Consider the following 20,763-nt stretch of genomic DNA (forward strand, 5'->3'; position numbering starts at 1 on the left):
TATTCTGTGATTCCAAAATCCTTGCCATGCTGTGAGTCATAGTATCATAGTATCAGTCTGGGTTGGAAGGGACCACAAGGATCATCTAGTTCCAACCCCCCTGCCATGGGCAGGGACACCCCACACTAGATCAGGCTGGCCAGAGCCTCATCCAGCCTGGTCTTAAACACCTCCAGGGATGGGGCCTCAACCACCTCCCTGGACAACCCATTCCAGGGCTTCACCACTCTCATGGTGAAGAACCTCCTCCTCACATCTAGCCTGAATCTCTCCACCTCCAGCTTTATTCCATTTCCCCTAGTTCTATCACTACCTGAGATCCTGAGCAGTCCCTCCCCAGCCTTCCTGTAGGCCCCCTTCAGATACTGGAAGGCCACAATTAGGTCACCTGGGAGCCTTCTCTTCTGCAGACTGAACAGCCCCAACTCCTTCAGTCTGTCCTCATAGGAGAGGTGCTCCAGCCCTCTGATCATCCTTGTGGCCCTTCTCTGGACACGTTCCAGCACCTCCACATCCCTCTTGTAATAGAGTCTGTCTGCATATCCAGTTCTGCTGCACTCTCAGCGTTCAAGCCATGTGATGCCAGTGCCGTTTGTTCTGGCACTTGTGAGATTGTTCTGCACGGAGTGCTACATGATTCAGGGAAAAGTGATTTAATAGTCTTGTGTTCCTTCATTGCCTTTTTCATGCTCATCTGCCTTCTCTTCCCCTCAATTGCTGGATGGTGATTAGAAATGGATGCTGATGTGAAAAAGATGCTGTCTAGCATCTCTGTCAGCAACAGGGGCAGTGGGATTGAGGCACTCTTAGCCAGTCTGAGATGACAGCAAGCTGTGTGGTGTGGTTGATGTGCTGGAGGTGGGCTCAAGCCAACCTCATGAAGTTCAACAAGGTCCTGCATCTGGGTCAGGGCACTCCCAAGCACAAATACAGGCTGGGTGAGGAGTGGCTCAAGAACAGTCTCAAGGAGAAGGACTTGAGTGTGTCAGTTGGTGACAAACTCCCCATGAGCCAGCAATGGTCACTGGCAGCCAAGAAGGCAGCTCTGTGCTGGGCTGCATCCAAAGCAGTGAGAGCAGCAGGACAGGGAGGGGATTCTGCCTCTCTGCTCTCCTGAGACCCCACCTGCAGCACTGTGTCCAGTTCTGGTGCCCCCAGCACAAGAAGGACATGGAGCTCCTGGAGCAGGTCCAGAGAAGGCTCCAAAGATGATCAGAGGGCTGGAGAACCTCTGTTATGGGGACAGGCTGAGAGTGTTTGAGTGGTTCAACCTGGAAAAGAGAAGGCTCCAGGGAGACCTTAGAGAAGCCTTCCAGTACCTAAAGAAGACTACAGGAGAGCTGGGGAGGAGCTTTGGCAAGGGCTTGTAGGAACAGGATGAGGGGCAATGGTTTTGAGCTGGAAGAGGGGAGATTGAGACTGGAGATTAGGAAGAAATTCTTGAGAGTGAGGGTGGTGAGACACTGGAACAGGTTGCCCAGGGAGGTTGTGGATATCCCCTTCCTGGAAATGTTGAAGGCCAGGCTGGATGAGGCCTTGAGCAACCTGGTCTAGTGGGAGGTGTCACTGCCATGGCAGTGGGGTTGGAAGTGGATGACTGTTGAGGTCTCTTCCAACTCAAACCATTCTCCGAGTCTGTGAATTCAGATGGACAGAGAGTTTCAAACACTTACACACACAAAAAAGCCACAGGATTGTGGGGACAGGAGGGGTTTGCAAATACCCCACGGCTATGCTCTGTGCAGTGGTCAGAGCAGTCTCTGATTAGAGATGCTGGAGGGGGGGGGTCTGCTGCTCCTTTTCAATTTGTTTGTCTTCACCTCCAGCTGGGTTCTCCTGCCATCTGCATTCTGCTGCTGACACCTTTCATTGATCATGCAAATGATCAAAGTCTGAGCAAAACTTCCGTCCCATCCTCATTTTTCTTCCCTTTGCACCTTGGTGTGTAGCGCTGCGCGGTCCGAGGTGACTTTGTCCTGTTGTCTCTTCATTTTTCAACAGCTTGGATCATGCAGCTCTTTGAACAGGCAATAAATTCAGCCATGTACATTTCATATATATTTCATCAGAAGCATGCACTGAAAACTATTTCTTCAACTTTTAATTGCTCTTCTCTCTCAAAATCATAGATTCATACAATCCTTTTGGTCGGAGAAGTCCTTTAAGATCATCCAGTGCAACCATTCTCTAACTCTACCAAGGATGGTGCTAAACCATGGCCCACAGCACCACATCTCTGCCTCTTGGAAGTGCCTCCAGGGGTGAAGATTCATCCACCTCCCTGAACAACCTGTTCCAGGCTTTGAGAACCCTTTCAATCAAGAAGTTTTTTCTGAAATCCAACCTAAACCTTCTCTGGCACAAAACTTACCATGCTCCAGTTTCAATCCATTGCCTCTCATCCTATCACCACAGGCCCTCTAATCAGTCCCTCCCCAGCTTTCCTGTAGGTTTCCTTTTGATATTGAAATGCAGCTCTAAGGTCTCTCTTCTCCATGCTCAACTGTCCAATTTTTTTTCAGTCTGCAGAGTAGCAGAGGTTCTCCAGCCCTCTGATTATCTTTGTGGGCTCTTCTGGACCTACTCCATCAGGTCCATGTCTCTCTTGTGCTGGGGGCCCCTGAGCTGGATGTAGCACTGTAGGTGAGATCTTGTCAGAGCAGAGGGGCAGAATTGCCTTTCTCATCTGCTGGCCATGCTGCTGTTGATGCAGCCCAGGATGCCATTGGTCTTCTGGGCTTCAAGTGCCCATTGCTGGCTCATATCCAACTCCTTGTCTCCCAAACTACCCAACTTAGTAGAGCTGGAGAATGGCTGGACTTTATGATCTAAAAGATCTTTTCCAACAGAAACAATTCTGTGATTCAAAACTTTTTTTATTGAAGTCTGAACCACCCCTAGGCAAAGGAAAGATTGTCCTTTAGTCACACAGCTCTGGAGCTGAACATCTGAGCCATGCTGTACATGGCAGGAGGTGTTGATAAAACTTGGCAGGCTTTGAAGGAGCTGAATTTTGGGACTGGCCTGTCTGTAAGTGGTGGATGGAAGAGGCGAGATGGTGATACAGCCTATTTTACAGCAGGCACAGCCCTGCAAAACCCTCTGCAGTGCAGAGGCAAAAAAAGGAATGCTTAGTGCTCTGCCTGGCTTTCACTGGAGATGTAGCCTTAGGTGACCTCGCTGAAGTCACTGAGACAGTGCAGAGGAGAGCCTGCTTATTATTTGCATTAGTTCTGTGATAGGAGAGCAGGTGGAAAGCCAGCAGGCAGCTAAAAAAAGAAAGCAACCAAGATTTTGGGCTTTGTGATGGGAGCAGAGCAGCAAAGGGAATGGGAGAAGCAGGCTGCCAGATGAAGCTGAGGAGCGGTAGGGAGTGTGTGTATGGGAGGGGGCTGGAGGCCACTGATTGGCAGCCAGGTCTTAACACCAGCTGCATAGAAGGAAATCAAAGAGACTGCCCAAATGTTCCTGGGATGGAAGACAGGAGAAATCAGAGAGCTGGATCCTGGGCTGGGCTGTCCTTCTGGAAGGGCAGCAGGGCTCCTCCTCTGACTTGGATTGGGGATTGCATAACACCCTGGTGAGCTCTCTGCTGCACTTTGTGCTCCTGCTGGGTTTAGCAGCAGGTTTTGGGGGTAAGAATACCCTCTGCTGGCTGTGGGCCAGGCTTTCAACACTGCGATCAGCTTTGGGTCCCTCACTATATGAAGGACCTAGAGGGGCTGCAGCATGTCCAGAGAAGGTTCAACAAAGATGGGGAAGGGTCTTGAGAACAGGTCCTCTGAGGAGTCACCAAGGAAACTGGGATTATTTAGACTGGAGAGGAGGAGGCTGAGGGGAGACCTCATTGCTTTCTACAACTCCCTAAAAGGAGGTTGGAGCCAGCTGGGGGTTGTGCAAAGGTGGACTTGTCTGTGCTGGATTAGACTTTGATCTTAAAGGTCTTTTCCAACATAAACCATTCTACGGAGGGTATCTCAGATGCTTTCACTCATTCAAAGCCTGGGATCTGTGCCCAAAAGGGGGGAAAAAAAAGAAAAAAGGTGAAAATGCATAAATGCATTCTCAATGTTGCTTTTTTGTGCCAGCAGATACCAGAATTAATTTGCACATGATGCTGAGCTCCATGTGGTGGGGTGGAAAATTAAATAGGAAAGGATGGAGGCTTCTTGTACCCAGGCAGTCTGTGAAATGAGTGGTGGGAACAGCAGCAGGTTGCATGACAAAGAGATGTTGCTCTCTACAACTCCCTGAAGGGAGGTTACAGTGTGGTGGGGGTTGGTCTCTTCTCCCTAGGATCAAGGGATAGAAGGAGACCTCAAGTTGCATCAGGGGAGGTTTAGGTTGTTGGATCTTAGAGGCAACTTCTTGACTGAAAGGGTTCTCAAAGCCTGGCACAGGCTGTCCAGGGAGGTGGTTGAATCCCCATCCCTAGAGGTGTTTCCAAGAGGCAGAGGTGTGGTGCTCAGGGCCACAGGTTAGCAGCAGCCTTGGCAGAGCTAGAGAATGGTTGGACTGGATGATCTTGAAGGGCTTTGCCAACCAAAACGAGTCTATGATTCTGTGGTCCAAGGAGAGAGGGAGTCCAGCTGGGAAGGTTCCAGGTAAATCTTAAGCTCCCTTTTGCTCTTTAAGACTCCTAGGGTTTTGCCAACAGCATAATTTTGCCCTCAGCAGTGCCATGTTGTGTGGGATGAGCAATTATGTGGTTCTGTGACATGGTACTTGGGGACATGGTTTAATGGCCATGGTGGTGTTGGGTTGATGCTTGGACTTGATGATCTTAGGGGCTTTTCCAACCAAAACAATCCTATGATTCTATGAAAGAGGCTTGAAATTTCCACACCTTCTTTAGCAGTCACTAAAGAGTTGAACTGAGTTACTGAAAACCAGTAACAGACATTCTCCTTGCTAAAAAAAAAAGATGAATGCTTCCTGCAAACCAAATAAACAAAAGCTTTGAAATGCTCATCCCTGCTGTCAGTATTTGCTTTTGTGGAGCAGCAGCTTTTTCTCTGTGTGTGTGTGCTGTGCTGTGGTAGCAAATTGCAGTCCTGGAATCCTGGGGATTAGAAAGAAGGCTGAGTATCAAGACAGCTGGTGAATGTGGTTTAAAATTGTCCATTTAACCCAAGGCCACTCCACTGAGTGCTTTTCGAGCTCTTGGAGTTGTAGTTAGATGTGTGAGATCTTGGGCCTCTCTCTAGGCAGCCAGCCTGCATGAATTGCATGCTTCCTATTGATGGAGCTGAGTGCAACCTTTAGCTTCTGTTAACTCACCAGCAGCAGCTTGCTGGAAATCCCTGATTCAGAAATAGGTCTCCTATAAATAATTTAACACCAGGCCATTGGAATGCATTTGTGTTTCCCTTCTTAGGGCTCTAAAAGACAGAGGGAGAGCATTTAGCACAAATCAACACCTGCATTTTTGTTTTAATCCTGCAGATGGGGTTGATTTATACCTAAGAAATGGGGTGCTGCAGAGGGGCATTCTGACATTGCACAGATTTTGCATGTACTTGGTTTTTCTCATGCACATATTTTCAGCTGGATGCTGCCTCTTTAAGCTGGTGAGTTTTCTTTTCCAGTAACCATCAGGTGCTGCCTTCCATCCTGTAATCTGTATTCCTTTTTTGGTCAAAATGACCCTGCTTTAGCTAGGAGGTTGGACTCTGTGTTCTCCAGAGGTCCTTTCCAGCCCCTACCATTTTGTGACATCCTTGTCTGATGTCTCTGGTGGGACCAGGCAGAAGGTGTGTTGGCTAATACTCCTATCCCCTGCTTGGGGAGGGATGTAAAAGCAGAAGGGGGCAGCTGCCTGAAGTCTCTGGGGAGAGGCAGCTCTGTCTGAAGAGAATGGGGAAAAGGACCTGGGAGTGCTGATGGACAACAGACTGACCGTGAGCCAGCAAGGTGCCCTTGTGTCCAAGAAGGCCAATGGCATCCTGGGGTGCATCAATGTGGCCAGGGGGTCAAGGGAGATTCTCCTTCCTTGCTACTCTGGCTTGGTGAGGCCACAGCTGGAGTGTTGTGTCCTATTCTGGGCTCCAGTTCTGGACTTACTGGAGAAGCAAAGGGCTGCAAAGATGATGAGGGGTCTGGAACATTCCTGTCTTGAGGAAAGACTGAAAGAATTGAGGTGGTTTACTCTGGAGAAGAGCAGCCTGAGGGGGGATCTCATCAATGCTGATCAGTAATTAGAAGGGTGGGTGTCAGGAGGGTGGGACCAGGCTTTGTTCAGTAATGCCCAGTGACAGGACAGGGGGTAACAGGCACAAACTTGAACATCAGAAGTTCCGTCTAAAGATGAGGAGGAACTTCTTTAATTTAAGGGTACTGGAGCCCTGGAGCAGTCTGCCCAGAGAAGTGGTGAAGTCTCCATCTACAGAGACATTCAAAACCTGACTGGATGTGTTCCTGTGTGACCTTCTTTAGGTGAATCTGACTTGGCAGGGGGATTGGACTTGATAATCTCCAGAAGTCTTTTCCAACCACTACCATGCTGGCCTGCATTAAGAACAGTGTGGCCAGCAGGAGCAGGGAGGTCATTCTGCCCCTGTACACTGCACTGGTTAGGCCACACCTCAAGTACTGTGTCCAGTTCTGGGACCCTCAGTTTAGGAAGGATGTTGACTTGCTGGAACGAGTCCAGAGAAGGGCAACGAAGTTAGTGAGGGGCTTGGAACACAAGCCCTATGAGGAGAGACAGAGGGAGCTGGGGCTGCTTAGCCTGGAGAGGAGGAGACTCAGGGGTGACCTCATTACTCTCTACAACTACCTGAAGGGAGGTTGTAAACAGGCAGAGGTTGGTCTCTTCTCCCAGGCAGCCAGCACCAGAACAAGAGGACACAGTCTCAGGCTGCGCCAGGGGAAGTTCAGGCTGGAGGTCAGGAGGAAGTTTTACACAGAGAGAGTGATTGCCCATTGGAATGGGCTGCCCGGGGAGGTGGTGGAGTCGCCGTCACTGGAGGTGTTCAGGAGGAGACTTGACAGGGTGCTTGGTTACATGGGTTAGTTGATTAGGTGGTGTTGGGTGATAGGATGGATGCGATGATCTTGAAGGTCTCTTCCAACCTGGTCTGGTCTGGTCTGGTCTGGTCTGGTCTATTCTATTCTGTTCTATTCTATCCTATTCTTTATTTTCCCCTTTCTGTGTCAGTCTTTCTGAAGCTCAAGGCCCTCTTAGATGGGAAAGCTGAGATTTTGTGGGAGCTGTGACTTTAACACGTTTCCCTTTTCCCACAGTGGGAAGAGATCGGTGAGGTGGATGAGAACTACGCTCCCATACACACCTACCAAGTGTGCAAGGTGATGGAACAGAATCAGAACAACTGGCTTCTGACCAGCTGGATCTCTAATGAAGGGGCATCCCGCATCTTCATCGAGCTCAAATTCACCCTAAGGGACTGTAACAGCCTTCCAGGAGGACTTGGGACGTGCAAGGAGACTTTCAACATGTATTACTTTGAATCAGACGACGAGGATGGGAGGAAGATCAGAGAAAACCAGTACATCAAGATCGACACCATTGCTGCCGACGAGAGCTTCACCGAGCTGGACCTTGGTGACAGAGTTATGAAGTTGAACACGGAGGTGAGAGACGTTGGGCCCCTGAGCAAGAAGGGCTTTTACCTGGCTTTCCAGGACGTGGGGGCCTGCATCGCCCTGGTCTCCGTGCGTGTGTACTACAAGAAGTGCCCCTCGGTGGTCCGCAACCTGGCTCGCTTCCCCGACACCATCACGGGAGCTGACTCCTCGCAGCTGCTGGAGGTGGCCGGGGTCTGCGTCGACCACTCGGTGACTGAGGAGGCCCCCAAGATGCACTGCAGTGCTGAGGGGGAGTGGCTGGTGCCCATCGGGAAGTGCCTGTGCAAGGCGGGCTACGAGGAGAAGAACAACACCTGCCACGGTAAGGGCCTGCAGGGGCTGCCCCGGGGGCTGCCCGGCGCTGTGTGCCGCCTTGGCTTTCTGCGCTCCCGTGGCATCAGTGCCTGCTCGAGTGGGCAGTGATGGGCTGGCTCCTCACTTCCACTGAGGTCCTTTGGCTGTGCCAGGATGAAGACAGAGGCCCTGGCTGGATGTGGCAGGACTTGATGCCTCTGTAGAGGTCTTTCTGGTGCGTTCAGGGCTGTGGAGAAGGAGAATGTGGCATGTCCCTGTTCCCTGCGGAGCACTGTGCTGTTGAGTTCAGGAGGCAGTTGCAATCTTAGGGGCTATTGAAATCCTTACGTTATTTTGCCTCAATATTGGGGTTCCTTAGGAATTTGAGAAGCTCTGTTACTTCAGCTTGATTTTCTCGTATGCCATTCCCTGTGCTATGAAATGTTTGAAATCTGTTTCCCTGTGCAAGATGTGTTTTGGGTTTGTTTTGAAAGGAGTCTGTTTTTCTCCCTTTCTCACTCTGTGGGGGGAATGAGGATTTGCTGTGGTGTGAGGTGATTGATTTTCCTCTCTGGTAAATAATTGAATTCAAAGCTGCTCAGCTGTTCAGAGTTAAGCCTAAATCCCTGCTGATAAAAATGCTTCCATGTATGCTGAGGTTTTCACACAAGTAGCTGGCCAAGGTTCCTGAGTTGCTACTTAGCACAGGTCTCCTGAACCATCAGGGACTTTGAGCAGGAGAGCTGTGGTATGTAAAGCCCAGAACTGGGAAAGGAAGACTTTCAAAGAAGCACAAGATCCTTTAAGGGTGGATGATCAGGGTAATAACAACCCCATGAACACTGCAAGCTTGGGGCAGAGTGACTGAAAATTGCCCAGTAGAGAAGGACTTGGGAGTGTTGATTAACAGCTGGCTGAAGATGAGCCACAGTGTTCCCAGGTGGCCAAGAAGGCCACCAGCATCCTGACCTTGATCAGCAATGGTGTAGCCAGCAGGACCAGGGAGGGAATTGTCCCCCTGTACTCAGCACTGGTGAGGCCACACCTTCAGTCCTGGGTTCAGTTTTGGGCCCCACACTCCAAGAAGGACATTGAGGTGCTGGAGCTGGTCCAGAGAAGGGCAACAAAGCTGGTGAAAGGTCTGGAGAGCAGGTCTGGTGTGGAGCAGCTGAGGGAATGAGGGGTGTATAGTCTGGGGAAGAGGAGGCTGAGGGTAGACCTCATTGTTCTCTACAGCTCCCTGAAAGGAGGTTAGAGTCAGGTGGGGGTTGGTCTCTTCTCCTTAGTATGAAGTGATAGGAGGAGAGGAAATGATCTCAGCTTGCACCAGGAGAGGTTTAGGTTGGATATGAGAAGCAACTTCTTGACTGAAAGGGTTCTCAAAGACTGGAACAGGATGCCCAAAAGGTGGTTGAATCCCCATCCCTGGAGGTGTTTCAAAGGGGCAGAGATGTGGTGCTGAGGGCCATGGTTTAGCACCAGACTTGCTAGAGTTAAGGAATGGTTGGACACAGTCTTCAAGGTCTGTTCCAACCAAAGGGATTCTGTGATCCTATCTCATTTTATCACTTAATTTATTACATGCTTGCTTATCAATGTTACCCTTCTGTCATGAAAGGTTCATCTTAAAATGTGTTTGGACATTTAAAATAAAAATGAAAAGGAAGGGAAAACTGAAGGGAAATATTTGAATGAAGCAGTACACTCAGGGTTGGTTTTTCTGTTCATCTGGCTGTAGACCCTCCTGAGTGGTGTTTGCAGTGTTAGTGCAGAGCAGAGCACAGTGTATCTCCAGGGCAAACTGTCACCTTGATCCTTTAGTCCTTATTCACACACTGTGCCCCTGAGGATAACACACTTCAAGGGTTGACTTAGAGAGAAACACAGGAGATGGTTATTTTTGGAGGAGCAGCTTGTGGGGTGTGCTTCCTGATCAGGAGTCTCCTTCACCTGAAGGTGTAGCAAAAAGCCACCTTTGCTTTGCTTTTCCTGTGCCAATAAAGACACTGCTCCCATTTTGGGGCAGGAAGAGTTGGATACTAGGAACGTATTCTGCACCATGAGGGTGCTGGAACACTGCAACGGGTTGCCCAGGGAGGGAATTGAAGCCACATCCTTGGAGATATTCAAGGTCAGGCTGCACAAGACTCTGATCAGCCTGATCTAGTGGAGGATGTACTGCTGAGTGCAGGGGAGTTGGACTGGATGACTTTTAGAGGTCCCTTCTTACTAGGATTCTGTGAATCTGCAATTTGGTGTTTGATACTGCACAGGGGGAGCTAACACTAGCCAAAGTTGAGGAAATCTAGGCTGTCACGGATGAGTGTGGGTCAGATAGATCATAGAATCAAAGATGGCTCAGGTTGGAAGGCACCATAGAGATCATCTACTCCAACCACTCTGCTATGGCAGGGACACCTCTCAACTAGACTTGGTTGCCCAAGGCTTCATCCAGCCTGGCCTCCAACCAAGCCTCAGCCTCGCTAGAGCTAGAGAATGGTTGGCCTGGATGATCTGAAAGAGCTTTTCCATTCCAAACAATTCTGTGTATACAAAAAGAAGTACCAGAAGGTGGCCTTTTCACAGTAGCTTTATTAATTTGCAGCAGCAGCCTGCTGATGAGCCCTGCTCTATAAGGCAAGCAAATCCAACTGAAGCTACAGAGACCCAGCCTAAGGCAGTGCAGGGCCACAGAGAGTGGCAGAGAAGAACTTGTTTGGTCAAAATTCTTAACTGGTAATGACAGAAACTTTAGTGGTGCTACATCAAGTTTCATAGCATTTTATCTCTGGCCCTCATCTCTAGCTGATTTCTGCCTGACAAAGAGGAGACCCACCATGACAAGGGTACTTGAAACCAGGCATTTTCCTCAAGGAGCCATTGAGACAGCACCAGCTGAACCAAAGCAAATAACCATCAGCTCTTTAGTGGCACCAAGTCACAGCTCCAGAAGGTAGTGTAAAAATTCACAGAGCAGCTCCTCCTGTTTCTCTTATTACCTGGCACAGCAACTGATTGTTGGAAATAATGAACCTTAACACTGCTCCTTCAGTACCACATCCCCAAAGAGCCATGATTTACCTCTTCAGATGTCCCAGGGCATATGTGGGAGATAGGCCATGCTGCTAAAAGAGACTCATAGGATGGTTTGTGTTGGAAACGACCTCAAAGATCATCCAGTTCCAACCCCACTGCCATGGGCAGGGATACCTCTCACTAGACCAGGTTGCTCAAGGCCTCATCCAGCCTGGCCTTCAACATCACCAGGAAGGAGGCATCCACAACCTCCTTGGGCAACCTGTTCCAGTGTCTCACCACCCTCACTGGAAAGAAGTTATTTCTAATCTCCAGTCTCAATCTTCCCTTTTCCAGCTGAAAGCCATTTGCCCTTGTCTTATCACTTCAAGCCCTTGTCAAAAGTTCCTCCCCAGCTCTCATGTAGCCCCTTTCAGGTACTGTAAGGCTGTTCTTATCTTCTCCAGGCTGAACAGTCCCAACTCTCTCAGCCTGTCCACACTGGGGAGGTTCTCCAGTCCTCTGATCATCTCCTCCTCTGGACCCTCTCCAACAGCTCCGTGTCCTTCTTATGCTGGGGGCATCAGAACTGTAGTGCTGCAGGTGGGGTCTCAGCAGTGCAGAGGGGCAGAATCCCCTCCCTGTTCTGCTGTTCTCCTTGCTTTGGATGCAGCCCAGCACACAGCTGCCTTCTGCCAGTGACCATTGCTGGCTCATCATCTGACACCCCCAAGTCCTTCTCCTCCAGGCTTTTCTTGAGCCACTCCTCACCCAGCCTGGATTTGTGCTTGGGATTTCCCCAACCCAGGTGCAAGATCTTGTAAAAATCTATGTAGTTTGGGTTCTTAACAGCACTTCCTTGCTGTCTGTACAGCCAACACATTGTACAGGGAGATCAGACCATGTCATATTTACAACTTCACTGTCCCCAGCGAGAGGAATTGCTCAGCTGTGTCTGTCAGTGCCTTCTTCAAACAGGAACCCTGCTGACAAGATGATGAATTCAGAACATCAGTGCCAATTAATGATTTGTAGGCAAAAGGGATTTCAATGGTGCACATATTTGTGAGGGTAACTGGGATTTACCTCATCTCTAATAAGAGAGTGTAGCCTGCTTCTGTCCAGATGCGACACTGGAGCTTGGAAAATGTCATCTTTGAGGGAGAAATTTGAATAAACAAAGTCAGGCCTGAGTGTTCCCCAAAGCACAGTCACTAATAAGCTGCTTCTGCCTAAGCAGAAGCAAACAGGGAGACTGCTGGTGAGCTGCACCCAAGTGATTTACAAAGCAAAGGTCAGAAGTTATTTAGGTGTTTGTCAGAGCTACAACCACAGAGTGCTGAGACCATCATTATGTCAGCCAGGAGCAGGGAGAGCCCTTCCCAAACACCAGTCAGGCAGTCCAGGAGAGAAAAACACAGAGCATCTACCAGCACATAGAGTTCTTCATGTTATTTACTCTGCTTAAAGAATCATGGAATTGTTTGGGTTGGAACATAAGATCATCGAGTCCAGCCATCAACCCAACACCACCATGGCCATTACATCATGTCCCCAAGGGCCATGTCCACACATCCACTTTTATTCTGGATGGAATGAAAACTGATTGACACAGGTCAGCTGACATAGAGCAGAAGTTCAGATGCCAAAGCAGTTCTTGGGGTGATTTTGTTCTGGCTGAGTGGTGTGGTTGATAAGACTGAAGGATGGGATGGGGCCATCCAGGGGGACTTGGGCCGGTGGTGGAGAGCTGGGCTGAGGAGAATCTCATGAGGTTCAATACAGCAAAATGCAAGGTCCTGCACCTAGGTTGGAGTGACTTTTGGTATCAGTCCAGGCTGGGGGATGATGAGATTGAGAGCTGCCCTGCGGAGAGGGGCATGGAGGTGCTGGTGAGTGAGAAGCTGCGCATGAGCCAGCAATGGGCACTTGCAGCCCAGAAGGCCAACAGCAGCCTGGGCTGCATCCAAAGCAGTGTAGCCAGAGATGGAGAGGGGTGATTCTGCCTCTGCTCTGGTGAGACTTCACCTGCAGTGCTGTGTCCAGCTCTGCAGCCTTCAATATAAGAGGGTCATGGACCTGCTGTAGAGGGTCCAGAGGAGACCACCAAGATGATCAGAGGACTGAAGCACCTCTGCTGTGGAGACAGACTGAAAGAATTGGGGCAGAATAGAATAGAATAGAATAGAATAGAATAGAATAGAATAGAATAGAATAGAATAGAATAGACCAGGTTGGAAGAGACCTTCAAGATCATTGCGTCCAACCTATCATCCAACACCACCTAATCAACTAAACCATGCAACCAAGCACCCTGTCAAGTCTCCTCCTGAACACCTCCAGTGATGGCGATTCCACCACCTCCTTAGGCAGTCCATTCCAATGGGCAATCACTCTCTCTGTGCAAAACTTCCTCCTGACCTCCAGCCTGAACCTCCCCTGGCACAGCCTGAGACTGTGTCCTCTTGTTCTGGTGCTGGCTGCCTGGGAGAAGAGACCAACCTCTGCCTGTCCACAACCCTTCTTAAGGTAGTTGTAGAGAGTGATAAGGTCACCCCTGAGCCTCTTCTTCTCCAGGCTAAGCAGCCCCAGCTCCCTCAGCCTCTCCTCACAGGGCTTGTGTTCCAAACCCCTCACCAACTTCATTGCCCTTCTCTGGACACGCTCCAGCAAGTCAACCTCCTTCCTAAACTGAGGGGACCAGAACTGGACACAGTACTCGAGGTGTGGCCTAACCAGTGCAGTGTACAGGGGCATCCTCAAGAAGAGAAGGCTCCTGGGTGACCTTAGAGCAGCTTTCCAGTACCTGAAGAGAGCTACAGGAGAGCTGGGAAGGGACTGTTTAAAAGGGATGTGGCTGAGGCCCTGTGCTTGGAGACATTAAAAATCAAACATAATGTGGCCTTGGACAACCTGCTTGAGTTGGAGGTGTCCCTGCTGAGTGCAGGGGGTTGGACTACATGACCTTAGAGGGTCCCTTCTAAGCCAGTGCAATCTGTGAGTCTGATGGGGGTGAAGCAGAGGTTCGCATCTTCCTCTCAGAGTGGTGCAATCAGTGCAGATGCTGAAGGCTCTTTCTCAGAGCTGTGATTGTCCTCTTGTTGATCAGCTCTTGCAGGGCTATTTGGAGAGAATTGTTAGGGTTGATTTTTGGTTTTCTCAGCTGTGTGGGAGCAGGCAGGCAGAGGTAGCACTCTCCTCAGCTGGTGAGTAGGAGAAGGCACCATCTGGGCAGGGCTGGGAGGCAAGTGAGGGCTGGCAGAGAAGCTGATGGCAGATCCAGGGCTGCTGACCATGGTGCTTCTGTGTCTGCATAGCAGATGTCCCAGGGGCATGACTTGCGAGTGAGACACAGGGCTGGTACCACAAATAAACCCTGCATCCTGACCAAATCACTCTGAGGATGCAGCTCAGCATCTGCCTTCCCTGGTCCTTTATTTTTAGGAAACAGAACTGTGCTACTGCAAATGGAATACTTCTTTGGAGCTTGGATTTTGCTCCAAAGCATACAGTGTTTCTGGGCTTTGCATCTGATGTTGGCGCAGATGTGGGGCAACTTTTCTTCAGTCTCCTCCACAACTTGCTTGCCTGTCTCTTCCCCTCAGGTGCTGCCCAGAGAGCTTGTGGAGTCTCCTCTGGAGAGATTCCAAAACTGCCTGGACATTGTGATCATAGAATGGTTTGGGTTGGAAGGAACCTCCAAAGGCTGTCTAGGCTAACCCCCTCTGCAGTCAGCAGGGATGTCCTCTGCTAGATCAGGTTGTTCAGAGCCTTTCCCAGCCTCATCTTGAATACCTTCAGGCATGAAGCCTCAGCTCCCTCTCTGCGCAACCTGTTGCAGTGTTCCAGCATCTTCCTGGTGCAGAATTTGTTCCTAATATCCAATCTAAATCTACTCTTCTCTCATTTCAAACCATTGCCCCCCCATCCTATCACTTCAGGCCTTTGGGAGCAGTCCCTCTGCTTCCTTCTTGTAGCTCCCTTCAGATACTAGAAGGCTGCTTTATGGCCTTCTTGGCCCTTCTCCTGTCCCCACAGCAGAGGTGCTCCAGCCCTCTGATCATCACTGGAGGTGTTCAGGAGGAGACTTGACAGGATGCTTGGTGCCATGGTTTAGTTGATTAGGTGGTGTTGGATGATAAGTTGGACGCAATGATCTTGAAGGTCTCTTCCAACCTGGTCTGGTTTCTATTCTATTCTATTCTATTCTATTCTATTCTATTCTATTCTATTCTATTCTATTCTATTCTATTCTATTCTATTCTATTCTATTCTATTCTATTCTATTCTATTCTATTCTATTCTAATGCTGTCCTCTGGACCCACTCCATCAACTCCAAGCCCTTCCTGTGTTGAGGGCTCCAGAGCTGCATGCAGTAATCCAGGTGAGGTCTGGGCAACCTGCTGTGGGTGACCCTGCTTTGGCAGGGAGCTTCATAGTTTCATAGTTTCATTCAGGGTTGGAAGGGACCGCAAGTATCATCTAGTTCCAACCCCAACTTGGAGCAGATGAGGTCATTTCCAACCCCCACTGTTCTGTGCTCCTGGGAAGTCTCTCTCTAAACTCCTTGTTATGGATGCTAGTTGCTGCTAAATCCTGTTTGTCTTCTGGGAGACTTCCCAGCTAGGACTCAGGTGAATAAGGCGAGCCTGCTGTTACCTTTGTGGTGGAGTGGAAAACAAGAAAAAGCCAGGGATATAAATAAATTAATAAACAACAACAAAAAAATCTCTTTTTAATTGTTCTACTGGGAGGTGATTACATGGCAAGCAAAACATTGATGGAAATATTCAGTACATGGAAAATACTGAATTTGGAACTAGAGTTGCCCCCTCCAGGGAGATCTGTGCCCATCGTTCATACTTCTCATGCATTTTGCTGATTAAAACCAAATTGGCTGGGAGTGGAGCATGGAAGGTGTTTAGATAATTATCAGCTGGAGTGCCTGGTTGATTTTAATTAGACACAAAAGCAGCCAGTGTCAGAGGTAGCTTTTGGCTGCAGGTTGTATGGTGTCTGTCCAGAGGTATGGAAAAGCACCTGGATGCTGCATCTCAGCAACAGGCACTGCAGGGGACTGCAGGGGAAATGGGGATGTTCTCTAGAGAGCTGTGAGCATGGCTGGGGCCAAAGAGTGCTGGAGAGTGGAGTTAAATCCTGTTGGTGACTGGTCACTGGTGGCATTCCTCAGGGCACAGTGCTGGGGACAGTTCTCTTTAATGTCTTTATCAATGATCTGGGTGAGGTGATTGAGTCACCCTCACTATGTCTGCAGATGCCAATAAGATGGGTGTCAGTGTTGAGCTGCTGGAGGGTAGGAAGGCTCTGCAGAGGGACCTGGCTGGGCTGGATGGATGGGTCAAGGTGAACAGTCTGAGATTCCACAAGGCCAAGTGCTGGGTCCTGAACCTAGGTCACAACCACCCCATGAATACTTCAGGCTTGGGGCAGAGTGGCTGGAAACTGCCCAGCAGAAAAAGAGCTGGGGTGTTGATTGGCAGCCAGCAGCATCCAGGCCTGGATCAGCAATGGTGTGGCCACACTTGGAGCCATGGATTTAGTTTTGGGCCACTCACTCCAAGAAAGGCTCTGAGGTGATGGAGCAGGTCCAGAAAAGGGCAATGCAGCGGATGAAGGGTCTGGAGAACAGGGCTGGTGAGGAGCAGATGAGGGAGCTGGAGAAGTGGAGGGTTGAGGGGAGACCTCGTTGCTCTCTACAGTTTCCTGAAAGAAGGCTGCGGTGAGGCAGGGGTTGGTCTCTTCTCCCTAGGAACAAATGACAGGAAGAGATTTGGCAGTTAGACAATGGTTGGAGTGGATGATCTTAGAATTCCTTTCAAAACAAAACCCTGCTTCTCTTGTCTGATCTGGACCTGTTGAGGTGTTCTGTTCTGCACCTGCAATCATTAGCAGGAGCAGGAAAGCATTTTCTACAGATCAAAGCTGTGTTGCAGCAGAATTGATTCAGTATTGCTTTTATCTTGGCTGTGTGTTTGCCTTCCTGATCAGAGGCACGGCATCTGTGGGTGTGCAGTGTATCATGCTTGGCTAATGAGTTGGAACCTTCTGCACTACCTTCTACATTTGTAACCCTAATGGCCTGAAATTGCATCAGGGGAGGATTGGGTTGGAGTTGAGGAAAAAATTTCTTTGCTGCAAAAGTGGTCAGGGATTGGAACAGGGAGGTGGTGGAGTCCCCATCCCTGGAGGTGTACAAGAAATGTATGAGCATGGCACTTTGGGACATGGTTTAATCTGCGTGGTGGTGTTGAGATGAAGGCTGGACTCAAAGCCTTGTCGAGTCTGACCTTGAATATGTCCAGGGATGGGGCCTCAGCTCCCTCCCTGGGCAACCTGTTGCAATGTTCCAGCACCCTTGTGGTGCAGAACCTCTTCCTAACATCCAATCTAAACCCCTCTTCTCTCATTTCAAACCACTTCCCCTCATCTTATCACTGCAGGCCTTTGAAAACAGTCCCTCTGCAGCTGTCTTGTAGGTTCTCTTCAGGTACTGGAAGGCTGCTCCAAGGTCTTCTTGGAGCTTTCTCTTCTCCAAGCTCAACAACCCCAGCTCCCTCAGCCTGTCTCATAGCAGAGGTGCTGCAGCCCCTGATCATCATTGTGGCACTCCTCTGCATGCCATTGGCCTTCTGTGCTGCTGCCTTGCTCAGACCCAACATGCTTATGAATTGTGGGAGTTCCAAATATTTAAGGACTCTGGAGCAATATTAAGGCTAAAGTACAGGACTGCTGTGAATTTAGTTGCCTTGATTTAAGATGTGGCTGTCCCCAGCTGTCCACTCTGTCCTGTTGTTGGCTCTGCAGAACTGGATAGTTTGGCCATGAGCTCACATGACCAATGGAGGGCTTGTCCAGATGTTCTTCTAACCTGGGAACTAATAAGCCATGGGTTCTGTGCCTGGATGGGGATTTGTAGCAGAAGGGCAGCTACAACCTCTCTGACTGCCCAGACTCTGCCAAAGCTTGTTTGTCAGAACCCTCATTCCACCTAATTTATGTTAGATGGTATAATTTGTGTGAAGATGATGAGTCATCATCCCTGGAGGTGTTCAGGAAACATGTGGCCATGGCACTTTGGGACATGGTTTATTGGCCATGGTGGTGTTAGGTTGATGGTTGGACTCTATCCTAGAGGTTTCTTCTAAATGAAATGATTCTATGATGATTAGAGGGTTGATGCACCTCTGCTGCAAAGGCAGGCTGAGACAGTTGGGGTTCTTCAGCCTGCATGTGGAGCCACCACAATCTTTATTGATCACCAGAACCATGGTTACCATCCACCAAGTGAAATGGTTGCCTCCTTCGTGGTCAGCTGTGCTTCAATCACAGGATCAGAGGATGTTAGGGGTTGGAAGGGACCTCTGGAGATCTTTGAGTCCAACCCTGGAGCAGGACCATAGAATCTAGCATAGGTCACACAGGAATGCATCCAGATGGCTCTTGAAAGTCTCCAGAGGAGGAGATTCCACAACCTCTCTGGGCAGCCTGTTCCAGTGCTCTGTGACCCTTACAGTAAAGAAGTTCTTCCTCATGTTGAGGTGGAACTTCCTGTGCTGTAGTTTTTAATTCCCCAAACAATGCCGTTTGAGGTCTTACCTGGGGTTAGCCAGTCTGTCATTCCATCACAGTGGTGACCAGGGGTCACAGCATAGCCTTCAAAAGCTGCCTAGAAAGGAAGCTTTTTAATTACTGCAGAGCCAAAGGGAAAGCTGCTCCTGACCAGCTCATTTGGTATTCTGTAGAAGCAGCCTGTGGGCTGCAGCTTCCCAGCTCCCAGCTGCTTTGCAGAGCGACTGCAAGGCAGGCAGTGACAGACGCAGGGCTGTGGACTTCATCAGTGCTGGGGCTCTATGTTGGCTAGAGGAGCAACAGCGATGATGGGATTTGGGAGAGGAGCCAGCCTTTTATTCATGTAAATCCAAGGCAATCGGGCATGTTAATTACTGGAAGAAATCCACAGCAGGGAAGAAAGAATTTGGGAGGATAGGGAGGTGCCATGGTTAATTGCCAAGGTCCATGGATGCCCCATGACCTGGTGGGATTTCCTTCATTGCTATGGTTGACTTGCAACAGATTGAGTATTATCTATCCAGGAGGAAACCTCCTGAGCCAAGTGTCTGTGGAGGTAATTTGAGGTAAAATTGACTGAAGGCTCTGAGTGTTATGGGACAGCCACTCACAGGATCCTCCAGGACCAAAGCATATGATGCTCAGGGCTTTTACATGCATATTGGTGTGGCTAGCAGGTTGAGGGAGGTTCTCCTCTGCCTGTACTCTACCATGGTGAGGTCACATCTGGACTATTGTGTCCAGTTCTGGGCTCCCCAGTTCAAAAGAGACAGGGAACTACTGGAGAGAGTTAAATGGGGGGCTACAAAGATTGTGAGGAGCAAGTTTAGGCTCGAGGTGAGTAGAAAGTTCTTCACTGAGAGAGTCATTCACCATTGGAATGGGCTGCCCAGGGAGGTGGTGGAGTCACCATCCCTGGAGGTGTTCAAGAGGAGATTGGATGTGGTACTTAGTGCCATGGTCTAGTCATGAGGTCTCTGGTGACAGGTTGGACTCAATCTTTGAGGTCTCTTCCAACCTTGGTGATACTGTGATCTCTCTTGGGAGGACAGGCTGAGAATCCTGAGGCTGTTCAGCTGGAGAAGAGCATCCTGAGAGGGGATCTGGTCAATGCTGATCAGTGTCTAAAGGAATGGCGATAGAATGGGGCTGGGATCTGTTCAGTGGTATCTATTGATAGGACAATGGGCATAAACTGGAACCCAGAAGGTTTCACTTAAACATGAGGAGAAATTTCTTTGCTGCAAGGGTGCTGGAACCCTGGAACAGCCTGCCCAGATTGGTTATGGAGTCTCCTTCTCTGTAGTCCTTCAAAATCCCTAGATCTGGTTGCCCAGGATCACAATGTCTAGGTGGGTTTTGAAGGACTTCAGAGGAGGAGACTGGATGATCTCTGGATGTCCCTTCCAACCTCCACCATGCTGTGGTGCTGTGTGATGACAAGGACAACTGTACAGATAATTGGATTTCACTTCCTGTCCCACTTGGGTTGGGGACTGCTTTTGTTGCCTGAACAATTGATGGTCTCTCAGTGGCAGAGCAGGTGAATGGCAGGAGATTCATCCTCAAAGTGAAAAGCATGGAAATGACTACAAACCTAGAAGCATGGAATTGTTTGGGTTGGAAAAGCCCTCCAAGACCAACCTTTCAGCCCAACACCACTATGGCCATTACACCATGTCCAAAAGTGCCACATCCACAAATTTCTTAAACCCCTGCAGTGATGGTGACTCCGCTGCTTCCCTGGGCGGCCTCTGCAGAAGGTGGCAGATGCTTGCCTTGCAAAAGGATCTCTCTCTTCCCTACTGTATTGGGTTGAACTGAGCTGGAGTTAATTCTCCTCACAGCATCTTTCTAGTGCTGTGGTTTTTGCAGCAGTAGTTGATAACACAGCAGTGCTTTGGCTACTGCTGAATCCAGTATCCAGGCTGTGTCCTTTCATCATTTCCCTGCCCCAAGAGTACACTGAGGGGTGGGCAAAATCTTGGGAGGGGGCACAGCTGAGCCAGCTGACTCAGACTGGCCAAAGAGGTATTCCAAAGAGGTACAAGAATGGAGTGAAAGAAGGAAGTTTGGGGGGATTCGTCCATGGTGTTTATCCTCCCAAGGAACCACCAAGCTTAGAGAGCCCTGCCTCCCGAGACCAACCATCATCCTGCTGATGGGAAGCAGAGACTAACATCTCTCTCTCTCTGCTTTTTGCTTCCACGTGGTCTATTGCTGTTTGCTTATTAGTGTTATTAAATTGCTCCTATCTTATTCCTGGCTTCTGTTAT

General features: G+C 49.4%; 1 protein-coding gene across 8 annotated transcripts in view; it reads left to right on the top strand.

Moving 5' to 3' along the window:
• EPHA5 (EPH receptor A5) overlaps window positions 1-20,763 on the top strand; it is a 210,182-nt gene that overhangs the window by 37,537 nt on the left and 151,882 nt on the right. For all 8 annotated transcript variants that reach the window (XM_068137385.1, XM_068137381.1, XM_068137382.1 and 5 more), the window contains exon 3: window positions 7,246-7,909. In XM_068137385.1, the coding sequence (XP_067993486.1) occupies window positions 7,246-7,909 (664 nt within the window). The remainder of the gene's footprint in view (window positions 1-7,245; window positions 7,910-20,763) is intronic.

Source organism: Melanerpes formicivorus, unplaced genomic scaffold (genome assembly GCF_026170545.1).
Source record: "Melanerpes formicivorus ecotype bairdi unplaced genomic scaffold, bMelFor1.0.p_v2 SCAF_4, whole genome shotgun sequence".
Taxonomy (NCBI): Eukaryota; Metazoa; Chordata; class Aves; order Piciformes; family Picidae; genus Melanerpes; species Melanerpes formicivorus.